Source organism: Notolepis coatsorum, assembly GCF_963971535.1.
Source record: "Notolepis coatsorum genome assembly, chromosome: 6".
Taxonomy (NCBI): domain Eukaryota; kingdom Metazoa; phylum Chordata; class Actinopteri; order Aulopiformes; family Paralepididae; genus Notolepis; species Notolepis coatsorum.
The window spans coordinates 40,743,839-40,763,286 of NC_140170.1; the positions used below are offsets into that span (position 1 = coordinate 40,743,839).

At 46.3% G+C, this 19,448-nt stretch overlaps 1 protein-coding gene across 1 annotated transcript; it reads right to left on the reverse strand.

Annotated features, from left to right (window-relative positions):
• Positions 1 to 309: 309 nt before the first annotated feature.
• slc3a2b (solute carrier family 3 member 2b) lies at positions 310 to 17,982 on the reverse strand (the record flags this gene model as incomplete). The annotated part of the gene is made up of 8 exons (XM_084315532.1): positions 310 to 660; positions 1,923 to 1,988; positions 8,130 to 8,445; positions 9,205 to 9,344; positions 10,396 to 10,490; positions 10,745 to 10,918; positions 13,122 to 13,312; positions 17,666 to 17,982. 8 exons carry the CDS (start codon positions 17,980 to 17,982, stop codon positions 310 to 312), a joined length of 1,650 nt encoding a protein of 549 aa, XP_084171658.1.
• Positions 17,983 to 19,448: the final 1,466 nt, after the last annotated feature.

A 19,448-nucleotide genomic window follows, 5' to 3' on the forward strand; every position in this document is an offset into this window, starting at 1 on the left:
AACGCGCTGTGGCTCCCTCCTCCCTCTCAACACGAGCTGAAACGACTGTTTGGGCTTGAGGGGGGAGGGGGAGGAGCGCGCCGCTGTAAAGGAAGGGTGCGCTGCATTTACAACACAAGACAAAGAGAGCAACCTGGCATGCGGCGCAATAATAGTTTCATCTCGATTATCTTGTTTTCATGATCGTGGGAAGCCAAAATGGTCATTGAAATTGAAACTTGATGAATCACCCAGCCCCAGTTCCAAATGTTTTGTACACTCAGGTATAGCTCTCCCCCCCACCCCCCCCCCCCCCCCCCCCCCCCCTCACTAAGGGCTGTAGTAGGGGAACCTCAGCAGGACGGCCTGTCCCGGGACCATCCGCAGCGCCGACAGTTGGACCAGGCTTCCCGGGGGCAGCGTGGTTGTTTCTGTGCTCACCGAGACCTCTGCCTGGCGAGGCAGTTCGGGGTGGGCTAGCTCCAGGGTCACCGCCTCGCTGTCCCAGTTGAAGGCGGCCACGTAGCGAGCACTCTGGTCCCACAGGCGGAGGTAGGCCAGCGCCGAGGTGGAGTTGAAGAGTGGGATGTAGTCTCCGTACAGCAGGGAGCGCTCCTTCCCGCGCAGGCCACTCAGGGTCTTGAAGAAGCTCTGGCAAGACATCCTCTCGTCTCGCTCCTCCTGAGATGAGATGAGACGAGGTTAGATGAGATTAAATGAGATGAGAAGGGATGATGTAATGAGAGATTGAATAACATAGACATGACATAAGATAAAAAGAGGTTAAAGGTGCTATAGGGAAAAAAAAACTGTATGAGTCATCTTAAAAAAATAAATAATAATAAAATATATTATAAATAAATAATACATCCACAGACTTTTTAGAAAGGTGTGGAATAAATATATTGCTTTCCCCCCCCCCCCAAAAAGTATTGCTTTAAAAAAAATTGGCAGGTCCAAAATTAATGTTGTTTACATGTTGCAGGCATGTATCCCCTCCCTACATCCCATTTCCCCATGTGGAATACACCTGATTGGATAGGATTGGACATGCTCGAGTCTAGTGGCTAGTGCTCTGTCTAGACCTTTAAATGAGAGAAGACGAGATGAGATAAGAAGAGATGAGGTGAGATATTTTGTAACATAACCATTCAGTCACACATTCTAGTTGAGAAATTAGTTCGCAAATTTGTCTTAGACTCTAGCATTGTAGGCTGGTTTCTTGATTTCCTCACAGAACTCAGACAGTAAGGGTGAATGGGAAACAGTCACACAATTAATTTAGCAATGACCATCTGTTCAGAATGCACCCATCCTCGCTGTTAGCAGGAGGAGGTAACTGCTGCGGTTGTTGATTAGCCCATCACCTTGGTGGTGGTGATGATGATGATTATGATGACTGTGACAATTATTAATATGAGGTGCAATATATTATATTTTTTATACAGAATTTGCACAGAATGCCGATGTCTTGTGGGGGTTATGGTACAGTAGGTATAGTATGTTTTCTAATATTTTGATCTGTGTTTTTTTGCTTGCTGCAGCACAAATAGCCTATTTTGGGACAAATAATAACCTTGAACTTGAACTTGTGAAAAGAAGAGGCTGGCGACTCCACATGTATCGGAGAAGGCATGAGGTAGTCTACACCCTCCCCAGACTGACAGTAGGGTAGTGCAACGACTAAGGGGGAATTGGCATAATGAAAAAATTGGGGGATGGGGACCCTGATGTAAACAAGACGAAAGTCTTTCTCTGGTCTGCATCCCCTTAACAATTGTGTGTATTGAGCCGTACTGTATTGTACCCATTCTGCAATCTGTTAATAAAGTTTTCAATCAATCAATCAATCACATATTATTAGTACTCAAAAACCAGCCACACAAAAAACTACTTTTTGTATTAACTTAGCCACTCTATGCTGGTGGTGTGTTCTTACGTACCTTCAGAGTTCCATTCAGCTCTTCAGACTCTGGAGCGTCCCAGATCATCTTAGGAAACGTTGTGTCCTGCAACAGAGATAGAAAGTGTGACTTTTATCTATTAATGAAAAGCAACTCAACTTAGAAATTAAGCCTTAGTCTTTACTGAAGCACTAAGGTGTTATCATTTGGAGGTCGCCCTTAACACATTCAGCGCCAGAGCTATATGGCGAATATAGGTCTAGATGGTCGCCGCTTTAATCAATGGGAGGACGGGGAGATTTGCGAGTGCTTAAAATATATCTTAAATTATGGCTATGGGTCTAATACACCCGTCGCTTATCAATGACTTGCTTGCAGTCAACATGTACAAAACGGATTGTTTTTTCATCGGTACATTTCCGTTTGATACCGTTTTGAATACGAGTATAGTTTTGGTGATTTCTAGTAATTCCAGAGAAAGGCGCGATAATAGCCCTTTAGTGGAATACACAAAACACTGTGTCATTTTTCGGCTGATTTATGAATAGTTTTCAAATAAATGCTAGATTATCGATAGTGTGTCCTCATGCACGATACAGAAGCGGGCTGAAAAATCGCTTATCCGTGCCTTGGGTCGGCGCCAACAGCATACACACACACACACAGACACGTTGTGATCGCTGTGAAAGAAACATCTGATTAACCCAAGATTGGTAAAATAGAGTCCTACCTCACATCTGATGTCCTGCAAAAAGATTAATCCAATTCCTGATCGCCATTCCACATATTGATCGCATTTATTTATCCAACGCTATATATCCAAAACACATAATCCACGCTGCTCCGAGTCCCCCCAGTCAATGTGGTATACGATACTGCATGCCCGAGAAGGAAAACCTGGACCAGACTTTTTTCTTTGATGCACAGTCCCAGCCAATCCAATCCAATGATGTGCAATACCATCCGGGAGACGATAGGCGGCGGTATTTGCCCTTTTGCGAGCTCAGACCCATTCCCAACGATAACATCAGGTTGGATGGATGAAAATGAATGGATATCGCTAATAAAAGAAATAACGATTAAAACCCGACTATACTCGTGATTGGCGCTCAAGCGTCGGCGAGTTAACCCGACTATACTCGGGTCTGGCGTCCAATGTGTTAAAGGGATAGTTAGGATTTGTGGACATTAAGTGGTATGAAATACTTGCTACTAGTAGTATAGTTGATGCATTGCCATTAGCTTACTCAGACAGGCAGCAAACAGGGTCACGAGACAAAAAAGTGTTAATCGACACCATAACGAAGGTTATCCTATAACCCTAGTTATATGAATATGGCGAGCGCTCTGCTCTATTGGAACTGTCCCTTTAATCATATGCTATCATGAAAACTTTCAACCATGTGCACGCACCACACCTGCCTGACCACGCCCACATCCGCTCACATATAAGCGGGGTCATGGCCATACTACCAGCTCCTTCCCCAGTCTTTCACCGCCGAAACGGAACACACGTGGGGTCCTCAGTGAGTCAGAGCAGAGTGCTCGCCATATTCATATAACTAGGGTTATAGGATAACCTTCATTATATTTCATTATGGCTTTGCGCTCTGCTCTATTGGAACACAAGAGTGGAGCAGAGTGGAAAAGCTCGACAGATGTCCAGGCCACATCCTGGGGGCCAGGACCCCCCGAAAAAGGGGCCTGGCGAGGTCAACGAGGCTGCGGCATCGAGACCCCACCAGATGGTCACTGGTGACACCACCCCCCACATTGCCAGCGTATCGGAAGGCCTTTCTCCACCTGGCACGCCGCTCCGAAGCACTCCAAGGAGGCTTCCCCCCACAATGACGTGGGGCCAGCTGGCGCACCGGGGAGACAACCCTCCAAGGAGGTTGATCGCTCAATCCAGGCCGACAGGTCTTAACAAGAGCAGAACTCGACCTGCGCCTGGAGCACTGCGGACTAGACAGGCGCCTAAGGGGCTTACTGTAAGAACAGTATCCCGACGGAAAGGGTGTTCGGTATGCCGTGCACCATGTCACAATCTCATGGGGTCACTAACCTCGCGGAGTCGGAGCTAACTCCGCCAGCGAACAGATTCCACCACGAACCCTGACCCTGCCAATTTATTAATCCTGTGGGGTCAAGGTTCAGAGAAAGAGTTTGACACAATTGGCAGACGTCATGAAACATGCGGGGGCATACTCTCTGGCAGCCGGGGTCAGACCCGGGCTCAACCGGAGAGTCAACTCTGCTACCAACACACCGGGGAGACAACCACCCCCCTATGTTTATTAACAGAAAATGGTTGCTCCCTTAACCCATTAATAAACCCCGGAAACATAACTGCGCGTATACACAGGCTATACAATGCAGTTCAAGGCGTTTCAGGTTTAAAAAAGGGTTAACCCAGGCCAACAGGTCAATGAGGGCAAGGCCCGACCTGAGCCTGGAGGACCGGAACCTACACAGGGATGCATAGAGGAGTTGACAGAAGCAGCCTCCCCGACAGCCCCCTCCCATCCCCGGTTTAGCAGGGAGGGAGGGGTGGAGAAGGACCAAGGACCCACCTAACATTGTGCAAAAAGGTACAACACAGTATGGACCAATGCACACCACTGTTAAGGGCAACTCATAGTGGCATCTACATGCCACACACATTCATGACATCAAGCCCTGTGACGTCCGGCCCGCCCTGGCATTTTCCCCCCGGAAAAGCTCAGGGTCCTTCGGGGTACCAGAACTTGTCTGCGTCCCGGCAGACAACGGGTTAAACTGATCCGGTCCGGCGCGACCAGAACAAGTCCTGTGCCCTTGTCACGCCGCCGCCCCCAAGGCGCGCCAGCCCAAAAAGCGGATTCAATCATTGAAAAACACCCTGGGCCAGTGCTGATCGGTCTTGTAAGACCAAACGCTGATTTATGAAACAGCGTGTAAGCTACTAAGCTCGTAAAGAACCCGAGAACAGTGACGGCGAATTTCTAACAAGAAAGAGCCCCACAATGTATCTCCGTGCCGTCTGGGATGAACAGCAGGAAGTCGGTCTATTAGAGACACAGACACGCGCTCTTATACGACGAGCCTGGGAACAAAAAACCGCATCAATTCTGCTCTTTATGTAAGAGGGGAAGACAGCGATTTTCCCAGAGAGACCTCAACGTGAGTGAAACAATTGAAAAAGGTTAATGTAACAATTTGGACTAAGTAGACAAAACAACCCAATATACACTACTGTATATAGAGCAGAGCAGAAGGACCAACAGTCTCGACTGCATCGTATCATCTATCCTTTACAATGACAGCGGTCTGTAGCACAGACCCTGTAACTCACGGACATGTCTCTTGGCCAATAAGAAAACGCGCCTGTGACATCTTCAATGGCCGGGGAAATCCCGTGTCCCACCTATCCTAATTTGGTGTGGGAGACAGGGAAATCCACCCCCCCCCCCCCCCCCCCCCCTTCCTGTGACGAGAGAGAGAACACCCTCGTCAGGGAGACTGATAGGTAGAAAAGACACAACCTCTCGACCAATCAGTTTCGTAAAGGATATAACCATATCCGGGGGGGGGGGGGTATTTGTCCACCCCCCTCAACCGCCTCACCCCAGATACGACGCAATAAAAAAGCAGAGCCGTGACACCAGTTGCATAGCGCGCCAGATGAAAGCACATACACCTTTCTGTAGAGTAATAGCTTTACATCCTGCACGCCAACCACAGCTGATAACCTTGTTTGTGTAAAAAACGGGTTTCATCCACGGCTCTGGCTTATGTGCGAAAAACTTGCCACCCGCTATTTTTTTTACCTTTACCCTTAAGCAAAGAAAAAATATCAGACTGAGAGAGGGACTCAAAAAGTCCTTGGTTCACATGCTACATATGTACAACTCTGTAAGCTAACAATAGCACACCAGTTGTGGACTCAAATGCTACGTTTTTCCTAAAACGTATTTACATGAAACACACACAACTCTCATCATACAATGAAGCCCCAAAGTTCACTTTTACCACGTAAGAAAGAACACTGGCTTAGGTAGAGAGAAAAGGACATAAGCCCTTGGCTAAGTGCTAGAACACAGGCCTTGTAAGTTATACACAATAGCAACCAAAGCAAATTTTCTGAGAAAATTGCACAAAACTCTCAAGCAAGAACGTTTATATTGCACATACCGTATCCCCCAAAATACAGTGAATCAACACACGTTTTGTTAACAAAAAATAGTCCCTCTTCAGAAGGGACCCTTTATTTTAATAATCAAAATAATTTTTGGGGGGGGGGGCAGAAGGGGTAAATGTCACTTGTGTCGCCCGCCGCACGCGGGTGTCGTTTGCCCCCACGGGCAGCTGGCCCGGAGGGATGGTGCTGGGGAGCCGTCTGGCCATGTCGTTCCCTACCGTTCCCCCCGGGCGCAGGATGACTGGTGGCAGCGGTGGCGTCGTCCTCTCCCCGTCCACGAGGCTTCTTGCTGGCAGGGCCAGCAGTGGCGGTGGCGACGGCTGAAGACGTCTCGGAGGTGGTGACTTTAACCCAGTCTCGGAGTACGAGGCTCTCCAGGAAGACACAGCACCCTCTGCCACACCCCGAGGGGGAGAATGCTGTGTTCCCGCTGGAGCGCCGAACAAGAATTCCCCCGCCCCCTCCATGTAGTCCTCTGTTTCCATTGGACACGATGGAGAGGAGATGAGGGAATCCCCGCTCGGCGCCGGCCCGACACAGCCGCTAAACTGTCCGCCCCGCGCCGTTCATCGTCGAATGCGAGAACGAGCCGAGGCGGAGAGCTTGCGCCGCAAATCCCCGTCCACCAGAGGGACCGTCAGCTCACCAGCCGACTGCCCTCTGGCAGGGGGACCAGAGCCGGAACTCGGCCACCTCACAGGAGATGGGAGCTCGACGGCCCCTCGGCGACGCGCACTCTCCTCCGGGCGCCGCTGAGGCGCACCTGTCTGCCACAACCGTGGAGCCAGGAACACCCCACGACGCACGGAGGAAGCCGCGACTGTGAAGCGCCGGTGGAGGTCAGAACGATAGTCGTCTAAACCCTCCGGTGGTGAAGACATTATACTTTTCTTTTCTCGAAAATTAGCGAGAGAGAAAACAAAAACACAATGTCAACACAGCTCCTTAACTAAACTAACTACTTTAAGCACTGAACTTGAAGAGGTGCTATACACGTACTTCACGGTGGTGAAAGTAGGGAAGGAGCTGGTAGTATGGCCATGACCCCGCTTATGTGAGCGGATGTGGGCGTGGCCAGGCAGGTGTGGTGCGTGCACGTGGTTGAACGTTTTCATGATAGCACATGATTAAAGGGACAGTTCCAATAGAGCAGAGCGCAAAGCCATAATGAAATATAACATGCAGGCAAATGTTTGTTTAACCATCCACAACACAAAACCAAGGTCCTCAAGCATGTCCTAATTGTCCTATGCTTCAGAGCTTCAGAGCAGAACTACAGTAGTCCCAGTGTGGCACAGTCACTCCGCACTGGGGCTTCACGCCAACATGAATCAAGCAGGAAATGTTCAAGGACAGCGGTTTTCTGGCGGCTACGTGGCGTAGTGGGCAAGGCGCTCGCCACGAAATCTGGAGACGCTGGGCTTGCCTGTTCGAGCCCAGTGCTCCACATTTGCTTTCAGTTTAGTTGGTCGTCCGTACTAATACACATTGGCCGTATTAGGGGGTGGGAAACTGATGGGTGGGGATCGGGCGTTGTGGACAGCGACTCCTACAGGTCGGTTGGTGCGCCTGCGCAGTAGAATCAGGAAGTGTCGGGGGCAGCGTGAGCCTCCCACGCGTTACTCCTCGCCACTGAGAGATCGAGCTGCGCAGGTGAAAAGATGCGACTGCTGTTACCTCAAGTACCGGAGGGGACTTGTGCTATGTATGACTTAGTCCACATTGCAGCCGGCTTGTGGGAGGCAAGAAACAGCGTTCGTAACAGGGGAGGGTTGAATTGGATGTTACGAGATTGGGATGGGAGAAAATATAGAAAATGGGAGAAAAAGGACAGCGGTTTTCTGTTGTTGATGGTTAAAACGTTTGCCTGCATGTTATGGTCTGGATTAACACTTTCCTGTCTGAAGCTTCCCGGTTCATGACGTTCATTTATAAGTATATATAATATTTAGAATTAAATTGACAATACTTATAGTTGCTATACTTAGACAATGATGAGATGAGAAAAGAAACCTCATTATGCTCCTACAACGCTGATATTGTCTCTTGGGGACAACCCTTCTCACCTCGTCGACCAAGCCGATCTCGTCGCCATAGTTGAAGACGGGAGTTCCAGGCAGAGTGAGCAGGAGCATCTGGTAGAACTTCACCATAGTCGACCCAACCAGTGAGGCCAGGTGGCCCTCTGTCCGGCCCCCGATGTTCCAGGCAAGCTGGTTCTGGTTGTGGGAGGAGTACCACTCTTCCACCGTCTCGGCCCACTTCATGGCATCGTTGCCCCCAGACCTCAGGACCCCAGAGAGCAGTAGATCCAACCCAGAGGAGACGAGAAGGTCAGAAACGTCCACAACCGAGGTTTTCTCTGTTACACCGATCAGGACCCTGAAATAACACAGAAACATTCTTGATATAACACAGCCTTTGTTTTTGGTGGATGCTCTCGCCCAAAGCATCTTACCATGACTGACTAACCTTGTCAGTGTTGATGCCCTGCGTGTAAGGAGTCTGGCTGTGTGTTTACTGTATGTTAACCCTTTCACTACCACACTACCAAAGGGTTAACCCTTTCACTGCGACAATACAGAAGGTTAACCCCTTCACTGCCACACGACAAAGGGTTAACCCTTTCACTACCACACCACAGAAAGTTAACCCTTCAAAAGACGGTCTGTAGTGTGATAGTGAAAGGGTTAATCTTCTGTAGTGTGGTAGTGAAATGGTTAACTTGTTAGGAAGAAAGGGAATGCACCAAGATAGCTTAGCTATGAATCCACACTGAAACAGAGCTAGAGCAGCGCTTTAACCTTTTTAGAGCATTATTTAACAATCTTAGTGCTTCTGAATGAAATTCTTCTTCCTTTGTATTTCAGTCAGATTAGGCCCTTTGTAACATTTAACCGCCACCAATGAAATGTTTTGAAGCATTGATGCAGTAATATAGATTTATTCGATTCAATCAATTAATCGTGATACCCCCTAGTTCAATATCTTGCTCTGGGACGCCTTGGCCGTCACAACTTGACTCATTCTTGTTACAGGACGGGCTCTCTAACCAGCGGGCTATCTTGCTGCCCTTTTCTTTATTGTGCAGACTTCACATGTAACGTAAGCAGTTGAAGGAGAAGGGGGTGGGGCTCTCACCTCTTGGTGGCGTTCTCCGTGTTATTCTGGACGATGGCTCGAATGTCCGCCCAGAGAGCGGGAACGGTACTCGCCACGCGTTCCACTCCCGACAGCTGGAAGCCATCCACGCCTATTTCCAGCCAGAACACCAGCGCAGACTGGAGGGTGGAATGTTTCACATTCAGTAGGAGGTAGGAGGTAGGCTACCGACAAGCTGGGCTTACTGTACACACGGTCTTGTCTCCATCAACCCCCGATTAGCACCACATGAACACTGGTCACTGCATCTCTTGCACAGTGCAGACGGCCATGTTGCTGCTACGCATGTCACTTACACTGCGCTTTACCGCCTATACACAACTTTCCATTGTAACACTATCTAATCATATTTATTGTAGACCCATGTTTACTAGGGGTGGGATACTTCATGATTGTCACAATATTGTAATATCACGATATTAAGGTATATTGGGATTTATTGGCTTTTTCAAATGCGAATTGTGTCCCCAATGCAGAACATCTGCAATAAAAATATATACACATCATCTGATTTATCTAATAAGATAACGTTTTGAGTCTGTTCACCTCACTCCAATAAATTATATTGCAGCAAAATGGGATTTGTCAAGCAAAAGATTTTATTAAATAAAATAATATATGTACATATATATTTTTTCCATTAAATGTTGATGCTTGCCGCCACTGTATCGATATAATACGGCACGCAAAATATTGCAATATATTGCTGTATCAAGATATTACATATGTAATATGGACTATTTAGCCTCCTTTTTTAACATTCTATTTGATCTGTTTTATTTTATTATTATTGATTAATTAATTCATTCATTCATTCATTGTTTATTGCATAGAGATTCAGATTCAGATTACTTTATTCACCATATTGTATACAAATGGAACGTGATTCGACATTACAGTGCATGATTTTTTTTCACAATAAGAATAACATAATAATAAATAAGTGCAAAACAGGACAGAACAGTGAGACACCAATAAGACTGTAAAGTGCAGTGGCTGGGGACATGGATACAGTGCAGCACAGTTCAAGTCCAGAGGTCCAGGCCCAGATGAAAGAGTAACAACAGGAACAAATAATCTCACTGCCATGTTGTTATGTGTATGTGATCAATAAACTTGACAGTGACCTGCCAACATTAAACTCACGGAGACGGGGCTTGGTGTTCTTACCTTGAGTCTCTCAGCAACGTTAGTGACGCTAACGTTGGAGAACCACGGTCCAGTGCCAAGGTAGTTGGGAGTCAGATCGAGAACCACGGAAATACCTGGAGCAACACAAGGGGAGTATTGCTCCACAAATAATATAATACAAGTCTGGTGTTCAGAAGATAGTGTGGAATGGTATGTTTGTTGTTGTGATGGGTTAATAAACTCTAAAATGCATATTTCTCATTCACAAGTCAAACTCTACCAAGAACACAAAATGCAAAGATATTAAAATCAGTTTAAATTCCCTTTAAGGGAATAACTTAATATTCATAATTTGAATAACACCTTCCAATGCCGTGATGTGACTCACTCTTTCTGTGTGCTGCTTTGAGGAGTTCCTTGAACTGCTCCACAGTGCCGGCGTCAGGGGAGATCCTATCAAACCCCAGGCTCATGGGCTCATTGGCCGGAGCCACGTGGATGGGTCCTATCACCAGACCCTGCACCCTCAGCTGACCCAAGGTGTCCAGCTTTTGCTCCAAACCTACCGTATACAGGGAGGGTAGAATTGACAAATTATGATTAGGGATGCACCGATCCTATATTGATATTGGATATCGGCCCCGATATCACTAAAATAGCTGGATCGGCTATTGGTAAAAAAATAAAGATTATCAGATTTCTTTGATATTTTTTTGAATATAATATAATAAGAAATAAAATAAGAAATAACAATTCAGTACATTTATATCTGTGTTAATTTGTTACATTTAGTTTCACTAAGTTAGGAAAGTCATGTTTTAAGTCAAGCCTGACGTTGCCTTGCACAAAAGAATGATCCCAGTCTCTTCCACACAGTGAGGCATACAGTTTATTAATTGAACAATGGGTATCGGATCGGTACTCGGTATCGGCCGATACCCAAAGCCAGGTATCGGTATCGGCCGGGACTGAAAAAGTCGGATCGGTGCATCCCTAATCATGATAAACAGACATTCCCATATATCCCACAGATATATAATCGCAACATGCCAATAGCTGCTTAGGGGTGGGGGTGGGGGGAATCTATTCACATAAGAATCGTGATTCTATCAAAATCGATTCACAAATTGTCTTTCTTTCTTTGAGACCTATTAAACTACTGCAGTCAAATGGGTAAAGTAACTCAAAACAGTTATTTTATCGGGCGGCTACGTGGTGCAGTGGGCAATGCGCTCACCACGAATACTGGAGACTGGGCTCGAACAGGTACGCCTCCCTGTTCAAGCCCAGCGCTCCACATTGCTTTCAGTTTAGCTGGTTGTCCGCACTAATACACATTGGCAGTATTAGGGGGAGGGAAACTGATGGGTGGGGATCGGGCGTTGTGGACAGCGACTCCTACAGGTCGGTTGGTGCGCCTGCACAGTAGAATCAGGAAGCAACGGGGGCGGGGCCCCTCCAAAGCCCAGACCCCTGACGCTGAAAGATCGAGCCGCGCAGGTGGAAAGATGCGACTGCTGTTACCTCGAGTATCGGAGGGGACTCGTGCTATGTATGACTTAGTCCACATTGCAGCCGGCTTGTGGGAGGCATGAAACAGCGTTCAAAGACAGGGGAGGGTTGAATTGGATGATAGGAAAATTGGGATGGGAGAAAAATAGAAAATGGGAGAAAAAGTGGATACAAAAAAAAAAAGCTATTTTATAATCAAATATGCATACATTGAATCAAAATTCGATTTTTAATCTAATCGTGACCCCAAGAATAAAAAAAAAATTGAGATTCCTGAACCGGTGCATCTCTAGCGCACATGTATCTATGCATACACATCCACATTGTACCTTTAATGCTCTGCATGTGATACAGTACAGTATACACAGTATGCATACAATGGACTACATTAGATATGCCTGCACCATATATACTGTGCACAACTTTATATACACCTAACGTTATGTCTGTTCTGTCTGCCTGTGCTCTGCGTATATATTGTTTATTGGCTTTGTGTCTCACCATAGTGGCGGGAGGGGGCAGGTGCAGCCAGGGGTAAATACTACATCTTGACCATCATTCATCTCTTGCTATGAATTTGCATTATTATCATCATGATGGGTAAAAGATGGTTTTAAACTGTAATTCAGCATTATTCTATTCTGTTTAGAGCGATACGCTACTCTGTTGTGCCACCAAGACTAATTACATCAACACTGTGATTATTGTACTGTAAATGAGAGCTATTTTTTTTTTTTTACTATTTTATTGCACTGCACTATTGCATCATTTTACTCTGTCTATTCTATTTGACTAACTATTTTATTGCACTACACTATTGCACTATTTTACTCTGTCTATTCTATTTTACTCTTTTTGTTATTGTCTATTTTACAACTGCCATAGAATCAAACCACAAACAAGGTGGGCCTATTGGGATGTTGGAGCCTAAACGATGTGATTTCTATTATGTCTGCACTTTATGTCCTCATTTTGTTCCTGTCTTTTTTTTTTTTTTTTTTGCTGCTGCTGTGAAGCACTTTGAGCTGCAATTCTTTTATGAAAGGTGCTATACAAATAAAGTTGTATTATTATTATTATTATTATTATTATTATTATTATTATTATTATTATCATTATTATTATTATTATTACTAACCATCATAATTATATTATTATTATTATTATTGTTGTTATTAATAATAATAACACTTTTGTTATTTTACTATTACATTTTTCTATGAATAACCATTTCTGTTGGGGGAACGGAATACCTTTGAGGTTCTGTCCGTCAGTGAAAGCCCTCACATCTCCAATCTGGTAGAGCGGTCCGTTGTTCCACCAGTTCATCTTGGGTAAGTCCTTGCAGCGCGGCGCCTGGATGACGATGCCAACAGCCCCAGCCAGCATCCCCAGCCAGCCCAACCAGAACAGAAGCAGCAGAGCCCATCGAGTACGGACCCATCTGTAAAGTACAGGGTTCTGTTAGTTAGGTTCAGTTTTGGAACCAGTTTCCAATTTAGTAAAATATCCAGATTTGTAAAGCTCTGAGTCTAACAAATTGTGAGGATTCGCCTGTTCCCTGAACTTTTCCCTGTCTACTCTCCCTCACCAGCCCCCACCCTTGCGATGATTTACTCTCCTCTACTCTTCACCAGCCCCCACCCTTGGACTACCTTCACGCAGCTGTCATAGTTTATGATTAGCGCCCCAGAGGGCTTTATATACCTGGACCTCCCTTCCAGTCCTGGTTGGGTCGTTCTGCATCTGTGTTCACGCTGTGTTCATGGAGTTCTGTACGTTACCATCCTGTACGTTACCATCACCTGCCGCGTCTCCGGCGTGAGACGACGTGCCAGCCATCACCACCTGTCGCCGTTTGCCTGGAGTGGGACACCGTCTTCGCTCTCTAATTCTCTACGGGAGGTTGCCAGTGTTCCCACTCCAGACGTCAAGCCGGCGCGTCATCGCTCCCTATTTCCACGGGAGGATGGCGCCTCTTCCCCCCGGCCTCCGCTGTCGGGCCCCTGTACCAAGTCAAGTCAAGTCAAGTCTCCGTGCCCGGCCCCCCCGAGGAGGAGGAAGAGGATCTCCGTGCTTGGAGTGGGACACCGCCTTCGCTCTCTAATTCTCTACGGGAGGTTGCCAGTGTTCCCACTCCAGACGTCAAGCCGGCGCGTCATCGCTCCCTATTTCCACGGGAGGATGGCGCCTCTTCCCCCCGGCCTCCGCTGTCGGGCCCCTGTCTCAAGTCAAGTCAAGTCAAGTCTCCGTGCCCGGCCCCCCCGAGGAGGAGGAAGAGGATCTCCGTGCTTGGAGTGGGACACCGCCTTCGCTCTCTAATTCTCTACGGGAGGTTGCCAGTGTTCCCACTCCAGACGTCAAGCCGGCGCGTCATCGCTCCCTATTTCCACGGGAGGATGGCGCCTCTTCCCCCCGGCCTCCGCTGTCGGGCCCCTGTCTCAAGTCAAGTCAAGTCTCCGTGCCCGGCCCCCCCGAGGAGGAGGAAGAGGATCTCCGTGCCTGGAGTGGGACACCGCCTTCGCTCTCTAATTCTCTACGGGAGGTTGCCAGTGTTCCCACTCCAGACGTCAAGCCGGCGCGTCATCGCTCCCTATTTCCACGGGAGGATGGCGCCTCTTCCCCCCGGCCTCTGCTGTCGGGCCCCTGTCTCCGTACCAGGCCTCCGCCGTCGGGCCCCTGTCCCCGTGACAGGCCTCCGCCGTCGGGCCCCTGTCTCCGTGCCCGGCCTCCGCCGTCGGAACCCTGTCCTCATCCCTGTAAACAGCCCTGGCCCGTAGCCCTGGCCCTTAGCCTTTGTCCCTGACACTTAGCCCTGTCCCTTAGCCTGTTCGCCTCTTAAAGGCACAGTGCCGCATTTTCCTTATTTCCTTGACTCTAGTGTTTTGTGTTCTCCCCTGTTCCCCTCCCCAGTGCCCCTGGTCCTAGTCCTTGACATTTAGCCCTGGCCCTGTCCTTTAGCCCTAGTCCCTTAGCCTGTTCGCCTCTTAAAGGCACAGTGCCGCATTTTCCAGTTTTCCTTGACTCTAGTGTTTTGTGTTCTCCCCTGTTCCCCTCTCCAGTGCCCCTGGTCCTGGTCCTTGACATTTAGCCCTGGCCCTGTCCTTTAGCCCTAGTCCCTTAGCCTGTTCGCCTCTTAAAGGCACAGTGCCGCATTTTCCAGTTTTCCTTGACTCTAGTGTTTTTGTGTTTTCCCATAAAGGGACTGTGCCGCCTTTGTTCTATAATAAAGATTTGCCCTGTTTTGGCTTACTCTCATACCTGTCTTGTGTTGTGTGATTGGGGTCGGTTACAAACCATAACACAAATCCTCATCAAATTTTGTCTCCCCCCATCTCTCTCTTCTACCACTCTCCTCAACCCCAACATCAACCCCAGTTACTTGCCACGGCTGAAATTAGATTTGATTACTGCACTCAGTACAATAAAAATGCAATTCTGCAAAACACATTCTTGACCTGAGAAATTGTATTTTTCCCCAAATACTGATAATAACCAAAAAAATCTGATTCAATCAAATGCAACCATATAAAACATGCAAGACAGAGGAGAAACATTATGAGCATCCCCCTGAGAAAGCATGGTGATACTGAAGTCAGTGTAGTTCAGTCTATGTAATGTGAAATCAGTGTAGTTCAGGCTACAGTATGTAGTTCCGGCTATGTAATGTGAAATTGGTGTAGGTAGGTAGGTAGGTAGGTAGGTAGGTAGGTAGGTAGGTAGGTAGGTAGGTAGGTAGGTAGGTAGGTAGGTAGGTAGGTAGGTAGGTAGAGGTAGGTAGGTAGAGGTAGCTGGGTAGGTAGGTAGGTAGGTAGGTAGGTAGGTAGGTAGGTAGGTAGGTAGGTAGGTAGGTAGGTAGGTAGGTAGGTAGGTAGGTAGGTAGGTAGGTAGATATGGTAGGTAGGTAGGTGGGTAGGTAGGTGGGTAGGTAGGTAGGTAGGTAGGTAGGTAGGTAGGTAGGTAGGTAGGTAGGTAGGTAGGTAGGTAGGTAGATATGGTAGGTAGGTAGGTAGGTAGGTAGGTAGATAGATAGATAGATAGATAGATAGATAGATAGATAGATAGATAGATAGATAGATAGATAGATAGATAGATAGATAGATAGATAGATAGATAGATAGATAGATAGATAGATAGATAGATAGATAGATAGATAGATAGATAGATAGATAGATAGATAGATAGATAGAAAACTTTATTGCCATTTCAACACATGGTTGATTGGGATTTGTCTTGGTGCCAAAACATACAATATAAAAACACACAAGAATACATGCGATGTAATTCCCACAATAGAAGTATTACACAAACAATTTTAAAATGATACAGTACCTAAAATAGCTCAGTGTTAGTTCCAGTTTAAAGTGCATATTGCCTGTCGGCTGGTGCTAGCCCTTATGGTACAAAGTGCCTGTGCATTAGGACTAAAGTTCAGGTGACGGACAACCTCGGGATATGTACTGTTTTTAAAACGAGATGTACACCTGAAACTTTGGAGTCTTCTACCAGAGGGAAGTGGGTTAAAAAGGTAGTAAGCAGGGTGAGAGGGGTCACTGATTTGATCACCTTCTCCCCTTTCCGCCTGATTTGTGTGGCATATATGGAAGCCAGTAAGGGAGATCACAGCCAGTGATTTTTGACGCTGTGCGTACAGTCCTTTCTAGTTGTCCCCTATCATGGACGGTGGTGTTTCCGTAGCACACCGTCATTGAGAAGGTAAGGACACTCTCCACAGTGGCTCTGTAGAAGCTGAGCATCGCCTCACTGGACACACCACACTTTTTAATTTGACGCAGGGAGTGGAGCCTCTGGCTTATGTTAGCTTCCCATTTTAAATGATCACATATGGTGACGCCAAGGAATTTAAAACTGTCTACCCTCTCCACCTGCTAGTTCAGGTTATGTAATGTGAAATTGGTGTAGTTCAGGTTATGTAATGTAAAATCAGTGTAGTTCAGGCTACAGTATGTATGTGGAACTACACTCACTGTGGAAGAGAAATAAACCATTTGGATATCTTTGTTTTACACTGGAGCGGCTGTGGACATTATTTTTCTTTATCAACGAACGCACTACGCGCGAGTAAGCTACTTTAACCAGTAGAGTGGAACGTCGGCCCTCATAATGTAGTTCAGGCTATGTACTGTCAAATCAGTGTAGTTCAGGCTACAGTATAGTTCAGGCCATGTAATGTGAAATTGGTGTATCATGTAATGTGAAATTGGTGTAGTTCAGGTTATGTTATGCAGAATCACCAGTGGTGGGGGAACCTACCCTGTAATAGACTAGTCATATAGTAAAAGTCTATCCAAAATGGTACCCAAGAAAAAACATGAAATGATTGATACTTGAATAAAGGTATTTTCCCCCTTCAAAGTAATGTATGTAGGAGTAAATACTTCTCGACTGTACAGTAGCCTACTTGAGTAAAAGTACAGTATTTCGTTGTTTATTTTCCACTGGCATATCCCCCACCCACCTCTTTCCCTTACCTACCCATCTATACATTAGGGTAGCAGTACAGTACACGCATGACGCATCCCTCCTCCTCAGCAGTGAATGCATAGCCTATTAATAATAAGGATATTCACAATGTCAGCATGTAGTATGCGATTTGTAAAATAATGTACGGCCTTATTACATAATGATCAAACACCAGACTAAACAACGTGGCTACAAGACAACCATATGATGAAACCGTTTCTATCTAAACCACTCGCCAAGAGCGTGTTGTTATTATTACCAGAGATACGACGATAGCCTAATTCATTATGATGATGATGATGACTATATTTACCCTGGTGTACCCGCCACTCTCAGCAGCTCCTCTTTGGACAAGCCGGTGAATTTATGAACATCCCCGTGGTGGTCGTCTGGGATCTTCACTTTACTGATAGTGTTGTTAACACTGCAGCCGTTAGTCTCCGGCGGCCCCGCGGCGGCGGCGCCAGCAGCATCTCCGCGGTTCTTCTCGACACCATCTCCATCTCCTCCTCCTCCTCCACCGCCGGGGGCCATGCAGGGCTGCTTCTCCTGCTCCGCCTCGTCCAGCTCCACGTCCTTCATGTCCACCTCGGTGTCCTCCTCCTCCTTTGTGTCCTGATCCAGGCTCATCGCGACAGAAGAAATCCGTTGATTTCAATAATAATCAATCAAATATGATAATATGATTGATCTCGTAATCTGGGTCAGTAGTATAGCAGCACTGAATGCCTTCTTCTAATCTGTGGCTCTGACGGTTGTACAAGCGATGCTGTCGCACTGCAGCGGGTTTAGTGCGCATGCACAACGCAGCGATGCTCGTCGCGGAAATTATATCCGTTATTATTATTTTGGCATTGGGGCATTTAAAAAAAAATTATGAAAATACCATCATAATATATATTATTTTATATATGTATGTGTTTATTTTATATATAAATTATGTTTTATTTTTTTTGTTTTATTATTCCAAATAATTATGTAATTACACTTTTTATTTTATTTAGTTTTATTATTATTTATTTATTTGTATATATATATAAATACCACAACACTTTTTCGTAAGGGATGATTTTGATATAATAATTCTATGAATACTGTAATGGTAGTAGGGAGAGGCACAGGATGACACTTGAAGGCTGTATCAATTGGTTGATTGATTGATTGAAAACTTAACGGATTGCAGAATGGGTACAACACAGCTCAATACACACAATTGTTAAGGGGATGCAGAAATTCGCATAAATTAGGAACAGTAGCAGTCCTAGTATGCTTCCTTGTGGAACACCACAGCTCACTGTGAGGGGGGGGGGATAGGGTACCGTTTACCTCCACCATCTGTTCTCTCCCCTCCAGGTAGGATTGCATCCAGCTCACTGATAGACTATCAAAACCAATTGCTTTTAGCTTGTCAATCAGAATGGAGTGATTGACAGTGTCAAAGGCCTTTTGTAGGTCCAGCATGACCATGCCGCAGTATTTGCCCGCGTCCACCTCTTGTTTGATGTGGTCGTTCAAATAGAGCAGGCATGTGTCAGTGGAGTGGGATGTTCTGAAGCCAGATTGGAAATCGTAGATTCGATTTTTTCGAGATGGAGGTAAGAATAGAAACAGGGCGGTAGTTGCCTGGGTCTAATTTGCTGCCCTTTTTGTGCAGAGGGATCACCCTCGCAATTTTGAAGTCCTTGGGGACGTGTCCCTGTTTTATGGAGAGGTTTATTATGTGTGTGATGACTGGGGTGATGGCAGCTGCTGAGTCTCTGAGGAATTTGGAGGGGATGTTGTCATGGCCAGTGGCCTTGTTAGGTTGGAGGGCGCTCAGTTTTTTGAGTACCTCATCTGTTGTTACCATTTCCAGCTTGAAGTCGTCCTTGCGGACCCCTAGGTTTTTGTAGTAAGCTACTATGTGTTCTACCCATGAGCCCATGTGTAAGAGCCAAACAAAGCTATATATATTTCGGGTATTGTATTATATGAATGTTTAATATTCATTGGATTTAGATAAAGTCATGGAACCGTGTAGTTGTCATAAATATAATAGACCTTTCTGGAACATTCTGGAACGTTTGTGGTGAGTCATAATAGAACTTTCTAGAACA